The 20681-nt window shown below is 33.7% G+C and overlaps 1 protein-coding gene across 9 annotated transcripts in view; it reads left to right on the forward strand.

Moving 5' to 3' along the window:
- Positions 1 to 20681, forward strand: part of Ask1 (apoptotic signal-regulating kinase 1) — a 155014-nt gene that overhangs the window by 116510 nt on the left and 17823 nt on the right. For 8 of the 9 annotated variants that reach the window (XR_011335326.1, XM_069842139.1, XM_069842136.1 and 5 more), the window contains 3 exons: positions 4977 to 5072; positions 16170 to 16455; positions 19355 to 19513. Coding sequence is in view for 8 of the 9 variants with exons in the window: in XM_069842139.1 (XP_069698240.1) it covers positions 4977 to 5072; positions 16170 to 16455; positions 19355 to 19513 (541 nt within the window). In the remaining variant the exon portion in view is untranslated. The remainder of the gene's footprint in view (positions 1 to 4976; positions 5073 to 16169; positions 16456 to 19354; positions 19514 to 20681) is intronic. The other variant, XM_069842141.1, reaches the window with a different exon arrangement.

Genomic DNA, 20681 nt, shown 5'->3' on the forward strand with positions numbered 1-20681 from the left:
AGGAACCCGGAGGTTCATTGCCGCTCTCACATAAGCCCGCCATTGGTCCCTATCCATTCTCTATCATATCCCACCTTCCTCAAATCCATTTTAATATTATCCTCCCATCTACTTCTCGGCCTCCCTAAAGGTCTTTTTCCCTCCAGCCTCCCAACTAACACTCTATATGCATTTCTGGATTCGCCCATACATGCTACATGCCCTGCCCATCTCAAACGTCTGGATTTAATGTTCCTAATTATGTCAGGTGAAGAATACAATGCGTGCAGTTCTGTGTTGTGTAACTTTCTCCATTCTCCTGTAACTTCATCCCTCTTAGCCCCAAATATTTTCCTAAGAACCTTATTCTCAGACACCCTTAATCTCTGTTCCTCTCTCAAAGTGAGAGTCCAAGTTTCACAATCATAAAGAACAACCGGTAATATAACTGTTTTATAAATTCTAACTTTCAGATTTTTCGATAGCAGACTGGATGGTAAAAAAGTTCCTCAACCGAATAATAACAGGCATTTTCCATATTTTTTCTTTGTTTAATTTCCTCCCGATTATCATTTATATTTGTTACTGTTGCTCCAAGATATTTGAACTTCTCCACCTCTTCAAAAGATAAATTTCCAATTTTTATATTTCCATTTCGTACAATATTCTCGTCACGAGACATAATCATATACGTTGTCTTTTCGGGATTTACTTCCAAACCTATCTCTTTACTTGCTTCTAGTAAAATTCCTGTGTTTTCCCTAATCGTTTGTGGATTTTCTCCTAACATATTCACGTCATTCGCATAGACAAGAAGCTGATGTAACCCATTCAATTCCAAACCCTGCCTGTTATCCTGAACTTTCCTAATGACATATTCTAGAGCGAAGTTAAAAAGTAGAGGTGACAATGCATCTCCCTCCTTTAGCCTGCAGTGAATTGGAAAAGCATCAGATAGAAACTGGCCTATACAACCTCTGCTGTAAGTTTCACTAAGACACATTTTAATTAATCGAACTAGTTTCTTGGGAATACCAAATTAAATAAGAATATTATATTAAACTTCTCTCTTAACTGAGTCATACACCTTTTTGAAATCTATGAATAACTGATGTACTGTACACTTATACTCCCATTTTTTCTCCAATATCTGTTGAATACAAAAAATCTGATCAATAGTCGATCTATTATGCCTAAAACCACACTGATGATCCCCAATAATTTCATCTACATATGGAGTTAATCTTCTCAAAAGGATATTCGACAAAATTTTATACGACGTCAACAAAAGTGATATTCCTCGAAAGTTACTACAGTTAGTCTTGTCCCCCTTCTTAAAAATAGGTATGATTATAGCTTTTTTTTTTTACACATAACTTTTTATTGAAATATGAAAGAAGCATATTCATAATTTGAATTTATGTTAATTGGATTGTTTTGTGCATGTACAGCAAGAGGACTATCATGTGGATTGGTACGTATGAAAACATAGTTGTGAACTTAGTCATATGTGTATTAGTAATACTGTTTTTCTTATATGGGAACTAAACAGTGCAACTAAAGCTACTATATCTGAACAAGTAATTAGCTCATAAACATCCTTCATCGGCAGGAAGCACGAAAAGGAAGTTGATAAAAATTACTATAGCAAATAGTAGTGAAATTTGATAACTCATACCGAGAAGCAAGAATAACAGATGTTGTGAGAGCAAACCACTACTGATAAAGTGTGTGTTGACCATTTTGATAATGTGCCATTTCAAATGGAACTGTTGTGTAATGGGGGCCTGGATACGCATAGTTGGGAATTTAAGTACCGATGGTATGTTTTCATTAGTCATATTGGTATAGTTTTTTTTTTTATTTAACCATTATTTTGTTTTTAATCTTTATTTTACAGGTCATAGTTATTGTTTTTAATTTGCTTTGGTGAATCTTTTTAAGATGGGTGCATTTTTAAACATTTGACTGTGTGTTATTTATTTAGACAGTGTTTTTCAACCAATTTAATTTAACAGAATGTATTATGAAATAAAAAACATTTCCGAAAATCTAACGTGAACATGTCAAAAAAAATAATATATATAATTTATCTAAATATTGTATGCGGTTTTAATCAAATAATTTATTATATTGAAAATTTCTTAGATTAATTTATTTTAAATATTGAAATGTAAACAAGTGTTTAACTCTCTTTCATTGTAAAATTATGTGAAACACATGAGACGTGTTCTTATTCTAGTGGTTGAGAAATGCTCCTTGGAATAAATCAATTCTGCTTTCAGTGGATGTGCTTATAGTGGGTAAAATTGTGAGAGTTAAACAAGTAGCATAATGATATTATAATCAAAATCAATTTTATAGAGCATTATTATTGCAATAAGAGTGCTTGTTCCCTCCACATTCCCAGTTTTTTTTAATAATTTGTAACATTTTTAAAGATATTTGCAGTTGTTACAATTTTTGTTTGCATATATTATTTTTACTTACAAAATGCACGGAAACGTATCCCTACAATACCACACCAAATAAAATTAATCAGCTTATGATTGGCATTAGTCGGTGATTAAATTTGAACCTTCATCCACATATTGCTCTTTGCATTTATACATTTTCATGGAAGGTTGAATTTTGGTTAGCTTCAAAATTAAAAGTACTTTTTACATGATGTGGGAACTCGGGGTGGGATATGTTTAAACTAACTGTGTTAATTTTAACTTGCTAAACAAGTAAAGCCTTTCTTCCATATGAATGCATGCAATGAAGTTTGGTTTGTGTTTTGTAGTTTGAATTTTTTCTTAAAAATAAATTTATTTGTTGTGTGATTTTAATTGTATTTTGAAATTAAGCGACAGTAAAGAACAGATCATTGAACTTCAGTTATTTGTATTTATATATGCATGCTGTGCCGAATTTGTTATATGATCTTACCGGAAGTTAGCACAACCAAATTTATAAAGTTTTATCATCTTGGTTCATATTTGGAATATCGTTGGAGCTAACTAAAATTTAACCCTTATATATTTTGAAAGGAATGTTATCAAATGCCTCTAATTAAGCACATCTAGGGTTGCAACTGGAAATATTAAGCAGTCATTGATATGTCAGCATATTATATTAATTAAGCCAGGGGTTCTTAACCTATGGGTCGCAAGCCAAACCATTATCACTGCAGGTTTCTCGAAAAATATAAAATGAAAAGCTTTTAGCACACGTGTGAAGCCAAGGATCGCATTGAATTGATTTGAATAATTATTTTTTACTTTTAGTTTTATAAAAAGTATGAATTTTCAATTATTATTACTTATTATTTGTTTTACAAAATGTTATTAAGTGCTATTACTCATGCCTTTCCTTTATTGGGACTATGATTACATTTTATAATTGCTCATTAGAAAATATTACAACCCTATATAATAATAATAATAATAATAATAATAATAATAATAATAATAATAATAATAATAATAATAATAACACCAAGGGGGCGCCAGGCTTAAGATCCCCATCTGACAGATGAATCACTATGAAAAGTGACAGAATATGCCTTCTCTTCATATGCACTGCAGAGAGATTTGGGATTTAACCCAGGCATATTGGTGCACAATTTAGTGATTAGAAGCTGTACACCACCATCTCTCTTAGTCCTGTGGTAGAAATGAAAATTTCTAACCCTGCTGGGAATCGAACCCAGGCCGGCTAGTCTGGAGGCAGACGCACTACCATAGAGCTAACTTGGTGGATGTACAGTAGAACTTGGTTATAACGAATCCAAGGGACCTTAAAAATTATGTTGTTATAAATGAGTGTCGTAGTAACCGAGATTCACATTATCAATCTAGTGAGGTGGAAAATGAAAAATAACAAATTTAATTAGACTTATTTTGGATTTATGTATTGACTTTTAAGCCTACAATGAACATAATAAAATACACGTAGGCCTACAATTATAAATACAGTATTCTGTATTAAAACAGTTTGTTCAGTACTCACCAAACCACTTTACATAGAAGTGAAGTAATCAGTCATTTTACTCTGTTGTCTTCTACTTGCCCAATACACACTTTCTAGGGCTAAATTACGTTCTATGTTCATAATTTCAGTTGCAATTTCACTGTTACCTTCCCTAGCTTCATAGAACATGTTCATAATTCTAATGACTTCTAAAGCGTCACTCACTTCTTTTAGTGGCCATACTGCTTTAAAATGCGTGTACTTAGTGAAAACTTCCTGTCGAAACTGATCTAATACCGCATGAATTCGGTCAGGTTACAATGGGGTGGGGAATCCGCCTGCATTCCAGAGGTCTATGACAGAAGGAGACTAAAGAATTTGTCAGGGTCAGATTTCAACAAAATATTTCTTAACATACTTTGGTTCTTAGAAAATCTTATTCCAAAATGAGGTTTAAAATGACGTTTATGCGAGGTAGACGCATATATGCGTTTGTCATATTAAGCAAGGTAGGAAAGCATATGCCTTATGGGGAATTAGTTGGGACCACAGAATATTTGATGTTATAGGCGGGGTGTCGCACAAAACGAGGTCGCTGTAACCAAGTTCTACTGTATATGGAAAAGTTACACTGTACATTGACGTACAGTATTGAAGTCTAATGCTATGACAATAAGTTACAGAAACAGGTAAAATATTAAAAATTTACTGTAGGCCTTTAATCAACTTTTCAATGAATATTAGCAAGAAAAGGTTTATTATAAGTAATTTTTTATTTGTTGCATGAAAATAACAAAGGAAGTAAAAGCGCAAATTGTGTGTTGAATAATTACTTCTGTGGTTAATGAGTTTTTATGTACAATGGAAAGTAATGAAAAGTGACTGCTTAATGTTTCCAGAATGTTGAGGAACACTTGGCATAAAAGTAATAATTGACCACCTCACTGATCCCACTGTTGCTATTGTCTTACTAGCCATGACATGTCTTGACTTGATGTATGTTATGGCCCCTGCATATTTTTCGGTCCCTCTTTCATGTGCAGTAGTGCAGGCTTCAATACTAAGTCGAACCCTGTGCGTGCTCGGGGTCCCTCTCTGCTCTCCCCAATCAGCATGCCTGCGGCTCTGTCCTTTTCCAGGTAATAAATATTTTTTGTTTGGTTTTAATAATTGCTTTCTTTTTATTTTTATATTAATTAATTCAGCCCTGCAAAACATAGCTTGCATATCACAGTGAGTCACTATCTGCACATGCGCTTTTTATAATGTCAAAGACAGCTGCCAGACATATATATTATTTTAAGCATGATGTTTTTGGTGGCATCGTTTGCTGTGTGATTCACGCTATATTGCAAAGCATTACGAGTTTTGCATTTTTATAACTATTTTATCAATGGCTTACTTTACTTATGTATTGGCATACTATTTAAAAACCTTGCAGTTTATTTTAAAAGTTCAATTTTGAAGCCCACAAGTTAAAATGATAATCATTATCCTTTTCCTCGTCCATTGCCTTTCTTCCTCATAGGCCTATTTGGTTGTAGAATTTAAAATACTGAAATAAAAAAAAAAAAAAATGTTATTTAATCACATGCCATTATGTATGAAGATGAAACTTCAGACAAAAGACTTAATTTTTTCTTTGTTAATGACTATTGCATTAATATTAAATTATAGAATACAGTATTTTTGGTATAATTATTAGTTCCATTTATTTCTTATTATCTCATGAACAAATGCTATTCTTATTGTTAGTACTTCCCTTAAGGGGAGTAAGTAGTGATGCCTGTGCGATTAAAAAATTTCAGTACAAAGATTAGTTCAATGTTTCTAGGCTTTTAGTACTCAGAGTGGAATAAAAATTCCCATGCTTATACAATTAATTATTCTGAATTCAGTGGTATAAAAGACATCTAATTAGTTTCGTATCCTAGTGCAAAAGAACGGCCCTAACTGATAACCTGCTTTCCCACTTTGCACATTAATTGCTGCAATCTTCACTCATATACCTTGTATTTTTCTAACTTAACTAATAATGTATATTGTAAATTCTAAAGCAAAATTTAGTTAAATATTTCACCCCTAGTGAAACAAAAAAAATAATAACTTCAACATTTTTTGCAATTTTCTTTTCAATACATAGACATATATATTTTTTTCTCGTGTTATATGTGTGGTATTCTTAAACGCGTAGGTCCACTATGTAGAACACAGGCGTCAGAATACACTGTAAAAATTTCATTTAAATTGATTTAATAGTTTCAGAGAAAAATGCACTTAAGTTTGAAAAATTTCAACTTAAGGAAAACTGCATTTACAAACAAAGAAGGATGTATGAATTACATGCACCGCCAAATTTAAAGAGGCCATTTAAAAGGGTTATCTGTAGAAATACTCCCCACAATATTTATATTGTTTTAAAAAACAAGTTTTATACTTTTATAAACACAAAATAAATATCGCATTTTTGACCCCCAATCACTACCTGGTTCCCTTAAGAAAAGAATAAATACATGAATTAATTAGGTAATGTATATGACGAAAGTTGATAATTCGTTTTACCTCTTTCATTCAACCTTATTTTATTTTCATTTTCTCGAATCCATGCAATTTTTATTCATAGGTGCAAAAACATTCAAGTTACAGAGAGAGAAAATGAACTAGTTCCTTTAAATGGTTTTTGAATTGTGTCACTGCTATTCGCAAAGGTAACATTTTTATTTTATTGTATTTATTTACATTCCATGGTATTCATACATTGCTTCACAGTTAGAATATGGAACATGTCAAAACAATCTTAATAGTACTACAAAGTATTAATTACAGTCACAGCCTAGTTGAAATATATATAGAAGAGTTTTACGTACTAGTACAACACAAGGGGTTACTATCAATACTTAATACTTAAATATTCATGCAGCATTGTTGAATGTCATAAATTCACCTACAGAATAGAAGGTATGAGGAATTATCCTGTCATCACTCAGGATCAAACCCCGGACTTTCCAGTCCGTAGCCAGCTACTCTACCAACTGAGCTACCCTGCAGCTAGGACTGCAAATGTGTTAGTATAAAGTCCAAGATCATAGAATAATTACGTTTTGTTTACTAAATAATTACGTTATGTACTTCATTCCCTTTCAGAAACTTCCATATTCGTCATTTAGGTTTTCAGAAACTCTACACCATAACTTAAAAAAAAAAAAACGAGAGAGAGAGAGAGAAATAACTCATCCGGCCTTAATTGAGGATGACCACGAGGATCCGGAAATTAATAACAAACAAATATAATCAATTAAATATGAATATTGTTATAAAAATAAAATGTAATAATTAAGCACCATTGATTATCAATTATTAAATAATATCTTAGAAGATGACTGTAAAATTATACTTATAAATGAAAGATTTTATTTAAAATTAGCATATCCTTAATTAAGGCCTTCTGAGTGATATAAATGAAACTGTATAATCTGCAGGGAATCTTTAAGAATTTGCGAGATGATTTTTTGAATTTCAAAAGATGATATTGATAATTGTTTAAAAAAAATTATATGTAAATTTTGGTAAAGAACTCCGAGCACCAAAAAATAAACCTGTCTGCTTAAAGATTATATTTTTTATGTAATATGACAAACTTCAAAATTATATTAATTTTCTTCCAGAATGTAATACAAAATGCAGTACAACTGTACTGATAATAATTATGTAATAAATTGGAAATGTTTATAAGCCATAGTTATTTCTATTTTACATTTGAGCTATATTAGGCATTGCAGCCCGAAAGAGTAGAAGTTCATGCTCAGGCGCAGTTGAGATCAGTTATACAAAATATATCACAAAATTAAGAGAGTTCATTGAGCACAATAACATTAATAAATGGTAAAATAATACAGCATGTAATAATAGGATCTATATACAAAAAGAAAATACAAAAGTACATAAATATTAGAGTATCAATTTTTAACTCAGTTAGCTTAAACAATTAAATAATTAATCTGATTTGTTTCTTAAATCTAAGTGTGTTAAGTGTACTTAGCTCAGGGTAAGCTCTAATTAATTCATTATATATTTTGGGTCCAAAATTTCTGCTGTGTTTTAATCCTGCAGTATTTGGTATATATGTTCCTATTTGCATTTGATTTAATGCTTTTTGAAACCTGTGCTTATCATCTAATCTCACTTGGGACATGGTGTAATGAATTTTAAGCATTGCTTCCATTGATAAAATTTTCTTTCATTAACAAAGCATTCACTTGGGTTTATTTTTTGTCCGCTAATGAGCCTGTCATGTGTTTTCACTTCTAATCTGAGCACATGGTGCAATCTTTAGTTTTTGAACTGATGGGTGAACAGAAAAATGCATACCCTATAGTTATAGTCTTTGCAGTTCTCCTGAAGTATTTATTTTGAGAGTTGAATAATGCGCAGACTTTTTTCCATTTATGAAACTCGATTTGTAGGATATTCACTACGACTACTTGCGATTATTCCTGAATATCAAGGATAATGCCAGGTCTTGCTTTGCTCCCAGCATTTGTTACAATGACTGGTCTGTTGCACCAATGCTCATTACTAACGTTTGTTCTTCCTTTGAATAACTTTGGCATTATTTTCGCATGTGTTGCACACTTATTGCTCTTTTACCGTTCACCTCTATCAAGTGCCTATGAATTTCAGTGACAACAGAATGTTTCACCCATAAAAAAAATTATACATCTTGATTACACAACTTTTAACACTGTATCACTTCGGAATATGTATGATAAGACTTTCCTGTGTTAAATTTCAACGTACCTCGTTTACATGTTTCGACCTATTTATGGGTCATCTTCAGAACTGGTCGTTGTTGGTCTTGGCGCCATTTGTTCTGTTACCTGTGAGGGTGTGTACCTGTAGTATAGTGTAGAGTCAAAGAGTGTGTGTGTTTTGAAGTTGAGTTGTGTCACAAAGGAACACAAAAAATACATCACACTAACATACGAAAACAAAAACATACACAAACTTGCAACCTCATTCAAGAAATTAAATTACAACATCGCATACAGAACAAATAACACTCTACAAAAACATCTCAACACACAAACAACACAAACAGACAAATACAACCACACAGGCGTATACCAACTCAAATGTAACACCTGCAACAACTTCTACATAGGATAGACAGGCAGATCGTTTCAAACACGTTACAAAGAACGCATCACAGCCATAACAAAATTACAAAACACCTCCACATATGCAGAACACATCACAAATGCTAACCACACCCACAGAGACATCAACACAGACATGGAATTACTGCACATCCAACCAAAAAGCCAGAAACTAAACACACTAGAACAATATGAAATATACAGACACACAAAAACACACCCCAACGAAATTCTCAACACACAACTCAACTTCAAAACACACAGGAAACAGAACAAGTGGTGCCAAGACCAACAACGATCAGTTCTGAAGATGACCCATAAATAGGTCGAAACATGTAAACGAGGTACGTTGAAATTTAACACAGGAAAGTCTTACCATACATATTTCGGGGGGAAAAAAAAAAAATTAACCGCAGTGCATATTTCTATGTGGGATCACGTCGTCATTAAACCAGAATTGTAGACAAGCAACCGCTGATTTCAACAACTTTTTTTTATTTTATCAGAACATATTGAAGTTGTAAGCAGTGTGTACAGAAAAACTAATTTTTCCTTGAGCATGTATGGAATTAACTTCGGAGGACACCTTAGTTTTTGAACAAAACTTATAAATTCTGCCTACATTAGCAAACTCATTTAGTTTTCACTTATTTTAGGATGAAAATAATTTTTGATGTACACTTAGTGGAAGACTCTGCTCATGCTTTAATACTATTGTTGTTTGAAACTAACTAAAGATTTTTTTATTCTTTTTCAAAATAATCTTATCTAATGTTGAGGTTACAAATTTATATATTTGTACAAGGTAACTCATGTTTCTACTTCATGTTCCTTACCTTCCTTTTTATCCTTCGTATTTCTTTACTCTGAGGTAAATGAATAAATGATTTGCAGGGCTGCATTAATTATTTTGCTTCTGTCACATTTAGTCTTGTGTTTCATTAACTGGTATTAGATTTGTACTAATCCATGTAGTGCATTTCTAAAGAGACAGATTTATAACTTTTAAATGTTGATTTGATGTAATGTATCAGTGTACAAGTTTTAATTACATTTATTGGTACAAGTAAATTGTGATAAGGTTGGCAGTTCTAAATAAACAAAGTTTTTATAACAATGCTGTTGCAAGTATTATAAATTTGTCTCTTTATATAAAGTGTACCTGGTACTTTGTGTTTAAACCTATTCCAGTGATGAATGTTAAAAACTAACAGTACTTTCATATTAATACAAAGTTCATATATTCGTACTTTGTTTACTTGTTAAATATACTATAAAAATGCAACTATCCTCTTTCAATAATTAAATTGAAGGTGAGGCATTCACTTGTACAGGATGATTTCTAATGTAGTATACATTTATTATTAGAAATAATTTGAACCAAGATTAGTTTTTTATTCCAATAGTTCGGATATACATACATGAGAATATGTGAAAAACTGAATAATTATGTTTACAATTAAATTTATTTTATGCAAGATTATTACTACTTAAATACAGTACAACCTCGATTTAACGTTTTTCCACATTTAACATTAATTTATGCATTCCTAAATTATTCCTTATGAGCAAGTGGAACTCCCATATAGTGTAAACTACAATTTAAGGGAAAATATTTTTCATTCGCAGAAAAAAAAAAAACTTGAATGAGGATTTTATTGAATGAAAAGTCAGCAGGTAAAATTATCAGTTATTTCTCTCCCAGCTGGAGCTGAAGTCTTCAGGCACTATTGTCCACTCATTAGATCATAAAAAGGTCCACACCTGTGGAGTAATGGTCAGCGCGTCTGGCCGCGAAACCAGGTGGCCCGGGTTCGATTCCCGGTCGGGGCAAGTTACCTGGTTGAGGTTTTTTCCGGGGTTTTCCCTCAACCCAATATGAGCAAATGCTGGGTAACTTTCGGTGCTGGACCCCGGACTCATTTCACCGGCATTATCACCTTCATCTCATTCAGACGCTAAATAACCAAAGATGTTGATAAAGCATCGTAAAATAACCTGCTAAAATAAAAATTAGATCATAAACGTGAAACTTAGTAAGCCAGTAGATGTAAATATGAATAGTCTTTTAAAATTTGTTAGTAAGGTCAAGGAGATTGTCAAATTCCAACACATAACCAATACTTATCAACGATGAAAGAGTAATGGAACGGAGAAAAATTCTCTCCGGCGCCAGGATTTGAACCCGGGTTTTCAGCTCTATGTGCTGATGCTTTATCCATTAAGCCACACCAGATACCCACCCCGGCGTCGGACAGAATCGTTTCAGTTTAAGTTCCAACTCTTGGGTTCCCTCTAGTAGCCGCCCTCTGCACTACGTCATAGATGTCTATGAACGTAGGACTGAAGTCCACACATGTGCTGAGGTGCACTTGTTATGAGTGACTAGTTGGCCGGGATCCGACGGAATAAGCGCCGTCTTAAATCATGGAGTGATTTACGCGTATCATATATATTATTTTAATGTACCGAAGCACATATGATATTTCCATGCAGATATTCTGCGTCATCATACGATGAAAGAGTAACGGAACGGAGAAAAATTCTCTCCGGTGCCGGGATTTGAACCCGGGTTTTCAGCTCTACGTGCTGATGCTTTATCCATTAAGCCACACCAGATACCCACCCCGGCGTCGGACAGAATCGTCTCAGTTTAAGTTCCAACTCTTGGGTTCCCTCTAGTGGCCGCCCTCTGCACTACGTCATAGATGTCTATGAACGTAGGACTGAAGTCCACACATGTGCTGAGGTGCACTCATTATGAGTGACTAGTTGGCCGGGATCCGACGGAATAAGAGGGAACCCAAGAGTTGGAACTTAAACTGAGACGATTCTGTCCGACGCTGGGGTGGGTATCCGGTGTGGCTTAATGGATAAAGCATCAGCACGTAGAGCTGAAAACCCGGGTTCAAATCCCAGTGCCAGAGAGAATTTTTCTCCGTTACATTACTCTTTCATCGTATGATGACGCAGAATATCTGCATGGAAATATTATATGTGCTTCAGTACATTAAAATAATAAATACTTATCAAGTTATCAGGCAGCTATTTTCAATTTATATTATATTTTTTTTTTTTTCTGAAGATATTTTATTTTAAATCATTGAACATACAAATTAACATATAGGTCTAATAACCAGATGATATTTTGTTTTATAAACTGTATAATTTAAGCCATAAACATCTTGTACAGAATTTCGAACTCAACATACCAATACAGATAACATTTAAGAAAACTGCCTGTGTGTTGCTTATTATGATCTTCCTGAAAATCCGAAAAATCTTAAGAAACTGGCCATTTAGCATTATCCATAATAAATCTGTTGTTGTTTAGTCAACTGTCCGAAGACAGGTGTGAACCTCACAAGAGATACCAAGAAAGCACCACTTAATGAGGCAACTAGGTCAGGAGATAATGGGGTAGGGTGGCCAGTTCCTTTCCCCCTTCATTGCATACATCGCCAACTAGCTACATATTACACTAGTCAGACTTTAGATGCATACAAACAGTTGTTCTTCCTCAGACACATACCATCAAGTGAGATGTACTCTTTACTGTCTGATAATAGATGTACATATCAGCCAGAACCTCAACCAGAGGATAAATAAATCTATTACAATAAAATCCCTCGTAACTGGCACCCAAATAACCGGCAATACCAAAACAACGGCACTTTTGGCTGGGCAAAAAAAAAAAAAATGTTTAAATCTGCCACATTGCCACAGTCTGGGTCGTCAGTTTTGCCACATTAGGAAGTTCGCACGAACTTTCATTTCAGTGAATATTCGAGCCTAAAATTAGTGTATATTTGTGTTGTGTGATGGATTTTAATTTAAAAATTTCGCACAGTTTTTTATGTTTTTTATGTTCGGGCTGTCAGTGTCGCCACATTAGGAAGTTCGCACGAACTTTCGTTTTCAGTAAATATTCGAACCTAAAATTAGTGTATTATTTGTGTTGTGTGATGTGTTTTAATAAAGACAATCCACATAGCTTTTATGTTTATTTAATTATGTTCAGGCCGTCAGTGTTGCCACATTAGGAAGTTCGCATGAACTTTAATTTTCAGTGAATATTCGAACCTAAAAGTAGTGTATTATTTGTGTTGTGTGATGTGTTTTAATAAGGAGAATCCACACAATTTTTATGTTTATTCAGTTATGAGCAAGTGATAGAGAAATAAGCTTCATATGGCTGGAGTTTCAACATTTGGCACCATGAAAGATGAACTTTTTTTTCGTATATATACCTGTATTTATTCAAATCTGGCAAAATCTCGAATCGGGAACTAGCCTGGTCCCTTTGGTGCCCGATAAGAGGGATTCTACTGTATTATATTTATTTACCGATGCCAAAACAGTTTATTCCTCTTCCCTACATACGAATCAACACAAAACCGTGATTTCTTAGCTTATGTGTAATAAGAATATTATTTAGAAATTCGTAATAGTATTTGTCGATGAAAAGTAAAATGCGGTGAAATGGAGTATACTTGCAATGAAACATAAATTAGTAATCACATTTACATTATTGTAGAGTATTTCTGTGAAAAGCCACAATCTATAGATGACAGTATTATTAATAGTTTATTCTGCGACATCTGTCACAAAATATCAAAGATTAGTCAGCCGTCAGTGGTTCAGACCAGTGTACTTAGAGATAAAGACACAGGCACCTTTAAATGGTGAGTCATCTGTGATGTTTGATTACATTCTGAGTAAGTGACCTAGAATTAAAAGATACTGACGCACTCACATGCTTTTGAATAGCGTAGTTGTTATGTATCTATGTTAATGTTTCATGTTATACTTTTTTTATTACTTCATATAGTTTTATTTTCTCAGAGAAATAATATGTATCACATTTGTCTTCATAAAATTTGTTAAATGTTAAGGTTCATTGAAATCTTACCACGACATACTATTTACGACTAATATTTCAACACATTTTGATATGTATAATTATAAAGCAAGAATAATGGCCTCTTCAAAGAGATTATGTACATTGTTGCTATGTTATTATTACCATACTTGTAACATCTGAAATCAACTCGGCTTTAAGAAACCATCTAGATATTTATCTTTATCTGTTTGTATCAGTTTCTGTTGTTTTTTGATATAATAAAAGTTATTTTACATTTTAAGGATAAAAAGCAATTACAAATGCTGTTCTTCGAAACTGAATTATTTTCTTTTAATTGTATTATACAGGCTGTATAACGTACATTATGGAGTTAAAAAAATCATATTGAATCCTAATTAAAACAAAAAACTAAGGAATTGTTGAAATATGAATTACGAATCTTATCTTTTCCTTTATGATGTTTCTACTACCATCATCACAGCCATAACCGCTACCACAATCACCTTCGCCATTGCACCAATTGCTTCTGTAACCACAACTAGTACCAACATCGCCAGCACAATCACTCCCAGTTCCATTACCATTTAATATAGCTATTGGGCACAGTAATTCACTGTTACGTCAGTGCAAAATTGAAGATAATATGAAGTCTTTAGATATATATATATATATATATAGTCTTAGACAAAAAAAAATATCTGCTACTATATGCTAAGTCCCCTTCGAAAGACTTCAGTTGATTTCGTGAGAGCTTAGTTTTACACGTGAAGGAATTTCTTATGCATGACTTCACTCTGTTTTTCTTTTGTTTTTGTTTGTATGTTGCTTTTTTCTGTCTGTTTATGGTATAGTGTTATGAAGATGAAGTAAATTTGGTGCAAAATAAACATCCTTTCCCTAGTCGTGTCACTGTCCGAAGTGGACTTACAAGGAGAGGACACGCTCTGTATATCACCGAATGGAATAAAATTGTGTGACATGAAAGTACAAGACGTACTGTTTAAAGTCATACCTGGTATGGGTGGCCAATGACCACTCGTTCTGAAAATATTGGCTATTGTTTGTGACATACTTCCGTTAAGTGCTCAATAGGGAAGCAATAGACTGTGTAACAGCGTAGCCCATATGGTTGGATGCTGAGTTGTTATCCAGGCAACCTGAGTTCGAATCTTAACTGGCCCTATATTTGTTTTCTCTTAATAATGATTAATATTGTGATCACAGTTATGTATTTACATACCTATATCACATTTCTCAATGTATCGAATGCTTCATCAGGTTTTAAACAAATAACTAATTAACTAACATTGTATTGTAAAGGATAAACATTGAAATACTGCTCACATAGGAAAATAAGATGTGTCACTGGTATCTGTTCTATTTCTGTAGCAGCTATTCCATTTCATTTTGTACCCAATTCATTATGATGTCATAAAAACACACAAAACATACATATTCCTGCACCATGCACAGCAAATGAAAGAAGGTTGTCCACAGTCACACACATTTTTCCGCACTTCTGCTGCGAAACAGATATCCTTCACATTCACAAACACTTCTCGTTCGTTTATCAATTTTGATGCATACCACGCATATTTCAACATGGCTTTGAATATAGGAACTGACAACTGAAAGTGAATTAAAATAATAATAATAATAATAATAATAATAATAATAATAATAATAATAATATCAAGCTTTAAAAAATGAGAAGGCATTATGATTCGAACTGGGGTTGCCTGGATGACAACTCAGCATCCAACCACATGAGCTACGCCGTTACACAGTCTAATGCTTCCCTATTAGGCACCTAACGGAAGTACGTCATAAACAATAGGCAATATTTCCAAAACGAGGGGTCATTGACCACCCATACCAGGTATGACTTTAAACAGTGTGTCTTGTACTTTCATGTCACAAAATCTGATTTAATTCGGTGATATACAGAGCGTGTCCTCTCCTTGTTAGACAAATTCATGCTTTAGGAGAGCATTCATGTTTTGTGTCTAAGGCTGTACTTTATAAAAAATTTACTTATGAGGTCCTTTGAAAGCAGGATTTAATTATTAATTGACTAATTATTCCTTATATTTTGTATTTATATATTATTTATTTATTTATTTATTTATTCTTGTATTTAATTATTCACCTGTTTTTAATTATATTCGCTTTGTATGTTGCATTGATTTAACTGTAAGTGTTGTTTTGATGTTCAGTTTAACTACTACCTGTGAGACTGACCCAGAAACGCCCAGTATAACTAGGCGAAGTTCCTCTGGCGGTCTTTTGTCCCCCGAAGTGGAGCTCAGTCCTGGGGCCAAAGGACCAGGAGGTGCTCCTGTACTGGGTGAGGCAGCAGAACATGATGGATTTTACCTATTGAAGAAAGACTCTCAGAGGCGGATGACACTATCCAGGGTTCTGAGTCAGGACGAACATAAGATATGTGAGGTCTGGATGAAGAACATTCATCGAGATGTTGGAGAAACAGTTCTAACAATGGTAAGTGAGAACAAAGAGAGATGGTAGATTCGTGTGTAGTATCAGAATTAGGCTTTTGGGTATTCCATCCTGTCCTGGAATACATACAAGGCAAAAGGTAAGACCAGAGAAGTCACCTATTCTATTGGACTCATTATGCAAGGCTAATCCAGATGACTGAGCTCAGTACTCCTGTGACATTCTAACAAATCTCTATCATTTCGTCACAGGTGTAGGATAGACCAGTCTCCTATGGTACACTCTGGACAAAGACTCTGTCGGTAAATTCGTCTGGCTTCATATGGGTGAATGATGAATAGTCAAGTACCCGCCATTAGCCATAACCATCACCACCACCATCACCGTTATTATTATATTATTTATAATTATTATTATTACTATTATTATTATTATTATTATTATTATTATTATTATTATTATTATTATTATTATTACTTACTTACTTACAAATGGCTTTTAAGGAACCCGAAGGTTCATTGCCGCCCTCACATAAGCCCGCCATCGGTCCCTATCCTGTGCAAGATTAATCCAGTCTCTATCATCATACCCCACCTCCCTCAAATCCATTTTAATATTATCCTCCCATCTACGTCTCGGCCTCCCTAAAGGTCTTTTTCCCTTCGGTCTCCCAACTAACACTCTATATGCATTTCTGGATTCGCCCATACGTGCTACATGCCCTGCCCATCTCAAACGTCTGGATTTAATGTTCCTAATTATGTCAGGTGAAGAATACAATGCGTGCAGTTCTGTGTTGTGTAACTTTCTCCATTCTCCTGTAACTTCATCCCGCTTAGCTCCAAATATTTTCCTAAGAACCTTATTCTCAAACACCCTTAACCTATGTTCCTCTCTCAGAGTGAGAGTCCAAGTTTCACAACCATACAGAAGAACCGGTAATATAACTGTTTTATAAATTCTAACTTTCAGATTTTTGGACAGCAGACTGGATGATAAGAGCTTCTCAACTGAATAATAACACGCATTTCCCATATTTATTCTGCGTTTAATTTCCTCCCCAGTGTCATTTATATTTGTTACTGTTGCTCCAAGATATTTGAATTTTTCTACCTCTTCGAAGGATAAATCTCCAATTTTTATATTTCCATTTTGTACAATATTCTGGTCACGAGACATAATCATATACTTTGTCTTTTCGGGATTTACTTCCAAACCGATTGCTCTACTTGCTTCAAGTAAAATTTCCGTGTTTTCCCTAATCGTTTGTGTATTTTCTCCTAACATATTCACGTCATCCGCATAGACAAGAAGCTGATGTAACCCGTTCAATTCCAAACCCTGCCTGTTATCCTGAACTTTCCTAATGGCATATTCTAGAGCGAAGTTGTTGTTATTATTATTATTATTATTATTATTATTATTATTATTATTATTATTATTATTATTATTATTATTATTATTATTATTATTATTATGGCATGTTCTGTATGGTTGTGAAACTTGGACTCTCACTTTGAGAGAACAGAGGTTAAGGGTGTTTCAGAATAAGGTGCTTAGAAAAATATTTGGGGCTAAGAGGGATGAAGTTACACAACACAGAACTACATACATTGTATTCTTCACCTGACATAATTAGGAGCATTAAATCCAGACGTTTGAGATGGGCAGGGCATGTAGAACGTACAGGCGAATCCAGAAATGCATTTAGAATGTTAATTGGGAGGCCAGAGAGAAAAATACTTTTGGGGATACCGAACTGTAGATGGGAGGATAATATTAAAATGGATTTGAGAAAGGTGGGATATGATGGTAGGGACTGGATTAATCTTGCTCAGGATAGGGACTGATGGTGGGCTTATGTGAGGGCAGCAATGAACCTCCGTGTTCTCTAAAAGGCATTTACAGCTTATTTACAAATGGCTTGTAAGGAACCCGAAGGTTCATTGTTACCCTCACATAAAGCCATCATCAGTCCCTATCCTGTGCAAGATTAATCCAATCTTTACCAATATATCCATTTTTATATTATCCTCCCATCTACGTCTCGGCCTCCCCAAAGTCTTTTTCCTCTCCAGCCTCCCAACTAACACACTATATGCATTTCTGGATTCGCCCATAAATGCTACATGCCCTGCCTATCTGAAACATCTGGATTAATATTCCTGACTATGTCTGGTGAAGAATATAATGCGTGCAGTTCTGTGTTGTGTAAATTTCTCCATTCTCCTGTAACTTCATTCTTCTTAGCCCCAAATATTTTCCTAAGCACCTTATTCTCGAACACCCTTAGTCTCTGTTCCTCTCTCAAAGTGAGGGTCCAAATTTCACAACCATACAGAACAACGGTAATATAACTGTTTTATAAATTCTAATTTTCAGGTTTTTTGAGAGCAAACTGGATGACAAAAGCTTCTCAACCGAATAATAACAGGCATTTCCCATATTTATTGTGTGTTTTATTTCCTCTCGAGTGTCATTTATATTTGTTACTGTTGCTCCACCATTTCAAAGGATAAATTTCCAATTTTTATATTTCTGTTTCGTACTATAAAGACTTTGTCTTTTCGGGATTTACTTCCAAACCTATTTCTTTACTTGCTTCAAGTAAAATTCCCGTGTTTTCCCTAATAGTTTGTGAATTTTCTCCTAACATATTTACGTCATCCACACAGACAAGTAGCCAATGTAACCTGTTCCATTCCAAATCCTGTCTGTTATCCTGGACTTTCCTATTGGCATTCTAGAGTAAAGTTAAAAAGTAAAGGTGATTGTGCATCTCCTTGCTTTAGCCTGCATTTGTACTGTAAGTAATTATATATGAAATTGAGATATTTAGTGAAGTGAGAGTTTTTTGAAGTGGTTGAACTGTATACTTGGATGTTAAACAGCGAAGTGTGGTAGATGTTATTTTTAATTATGCTTTAATAATCTGTTACAGGCTCATCTGGAGATAGTGATGAGAGGAATGAAGGACTATATTTCTGATCAGAACCGGGAAGTAATTGAAAGTGCCATTCACACATTAAAAGAGGAATTGGACTTCGATGCAGGTGCAATAAGCCAGCTGCACTTCGCTATCTACCTCTTTCAGGAATCTGTAAGTGTAGATATATACATATGTGTGTGTGTGCTTTTGTAATTGAAGACTTCCCTGAAATAAGAGTGTAACCAACAAATCTATAATACATGTTCCAGGAGAAAGGAAAATAATTTCAGGTGCATATTTCGTTAGTCCTATATTTACTAGCAGAAGCATTTGACTAATCAAGGATACAAGTTTATTCAGCTTTTGGATGCAATAATTTATTGTTACAAAGAATATTTTCCTGAATCTTCAGTTTTCATCATGTTCTTATTAGATGACTAGCTGTACCCGTGTGCTCTGCTGCACTTATTAGAAATAAATATAAAGTAATTACATAATTAAAATAGAACATTGGGTCCAGGGAACATTCGTGTTTGATAGAAGAATAAATCGTTTAATATGCTACTTAATTTAAATTGTATTTAAATAATTAAAATGCTATCATTTTGGTCCAGAGACCACTCATTTTTGTGCAAATATAATTCATTTAACATTTTTCTAAATTAGTCTTGAATGCATCCTTTAATAAATCACTCCAAATTAATAGAGTTGATTGTGTAAAAATGTAATAATTCACGATCTCCTATGCACTACTGCCATAGAATGAATAAATTTGTTTTTCTTCCTACTAAAAATGTAATATTTTGCACATAGCAGTTACGGAACAACGACATAATCTGAGGCGGTGGTGGAAATGTATTGTATTGTTATTTTAAAACTCTTGTATATCCTTAAATATCAGTCCTGTCAAAATTCTGCTTGGAATAAAACTTATCGGAAATCATTTTTAAAGAAACTTTTGTTATGTAATATTTTTCACAAAAATCAATAATAAGCGAGATATTTCGGTTTATTTAATTCAGGCCCCCTTATAACCCCCATTTTAAATAAAGTATTTTGAATGCTATATAGCCTAAAATCTAAGTTACAACGAACTTAATTTATATTACAATTTTCATCGAAATCCGTTCAGCCATTATCGCGTGAAAAGGTAACAAACATCCAGACAGACAGACAAACAGACAGACTTAAATATCAGTGCTATCAAAATTTTGCCTGGAATAAAACTTATCGGAAATCATTTTTAAAGACATTTTTGTCATGTAACATTTTTCACAAAAATCAATAATAAGCGAGATATTTCGGTTTATTTAATTCAGGCTCCCTTATAACCCCCCTT

Source organism: Periplaneta americana, chromosome 12, assembly GCF_040183065.1.
Source record: "Periplaneta americana isolate PAMFEO1 chromosome 12, P.americana_PAMFEO1_priV1, whole genome shotgun sequence".
In the NCBI taxonomy this organism is placed as follows: Eukaryota; Metazoa; Arthropoda; class Insecta; order Blattodea; family Blattidae; genus Periplaneta; species Periplaneta americana.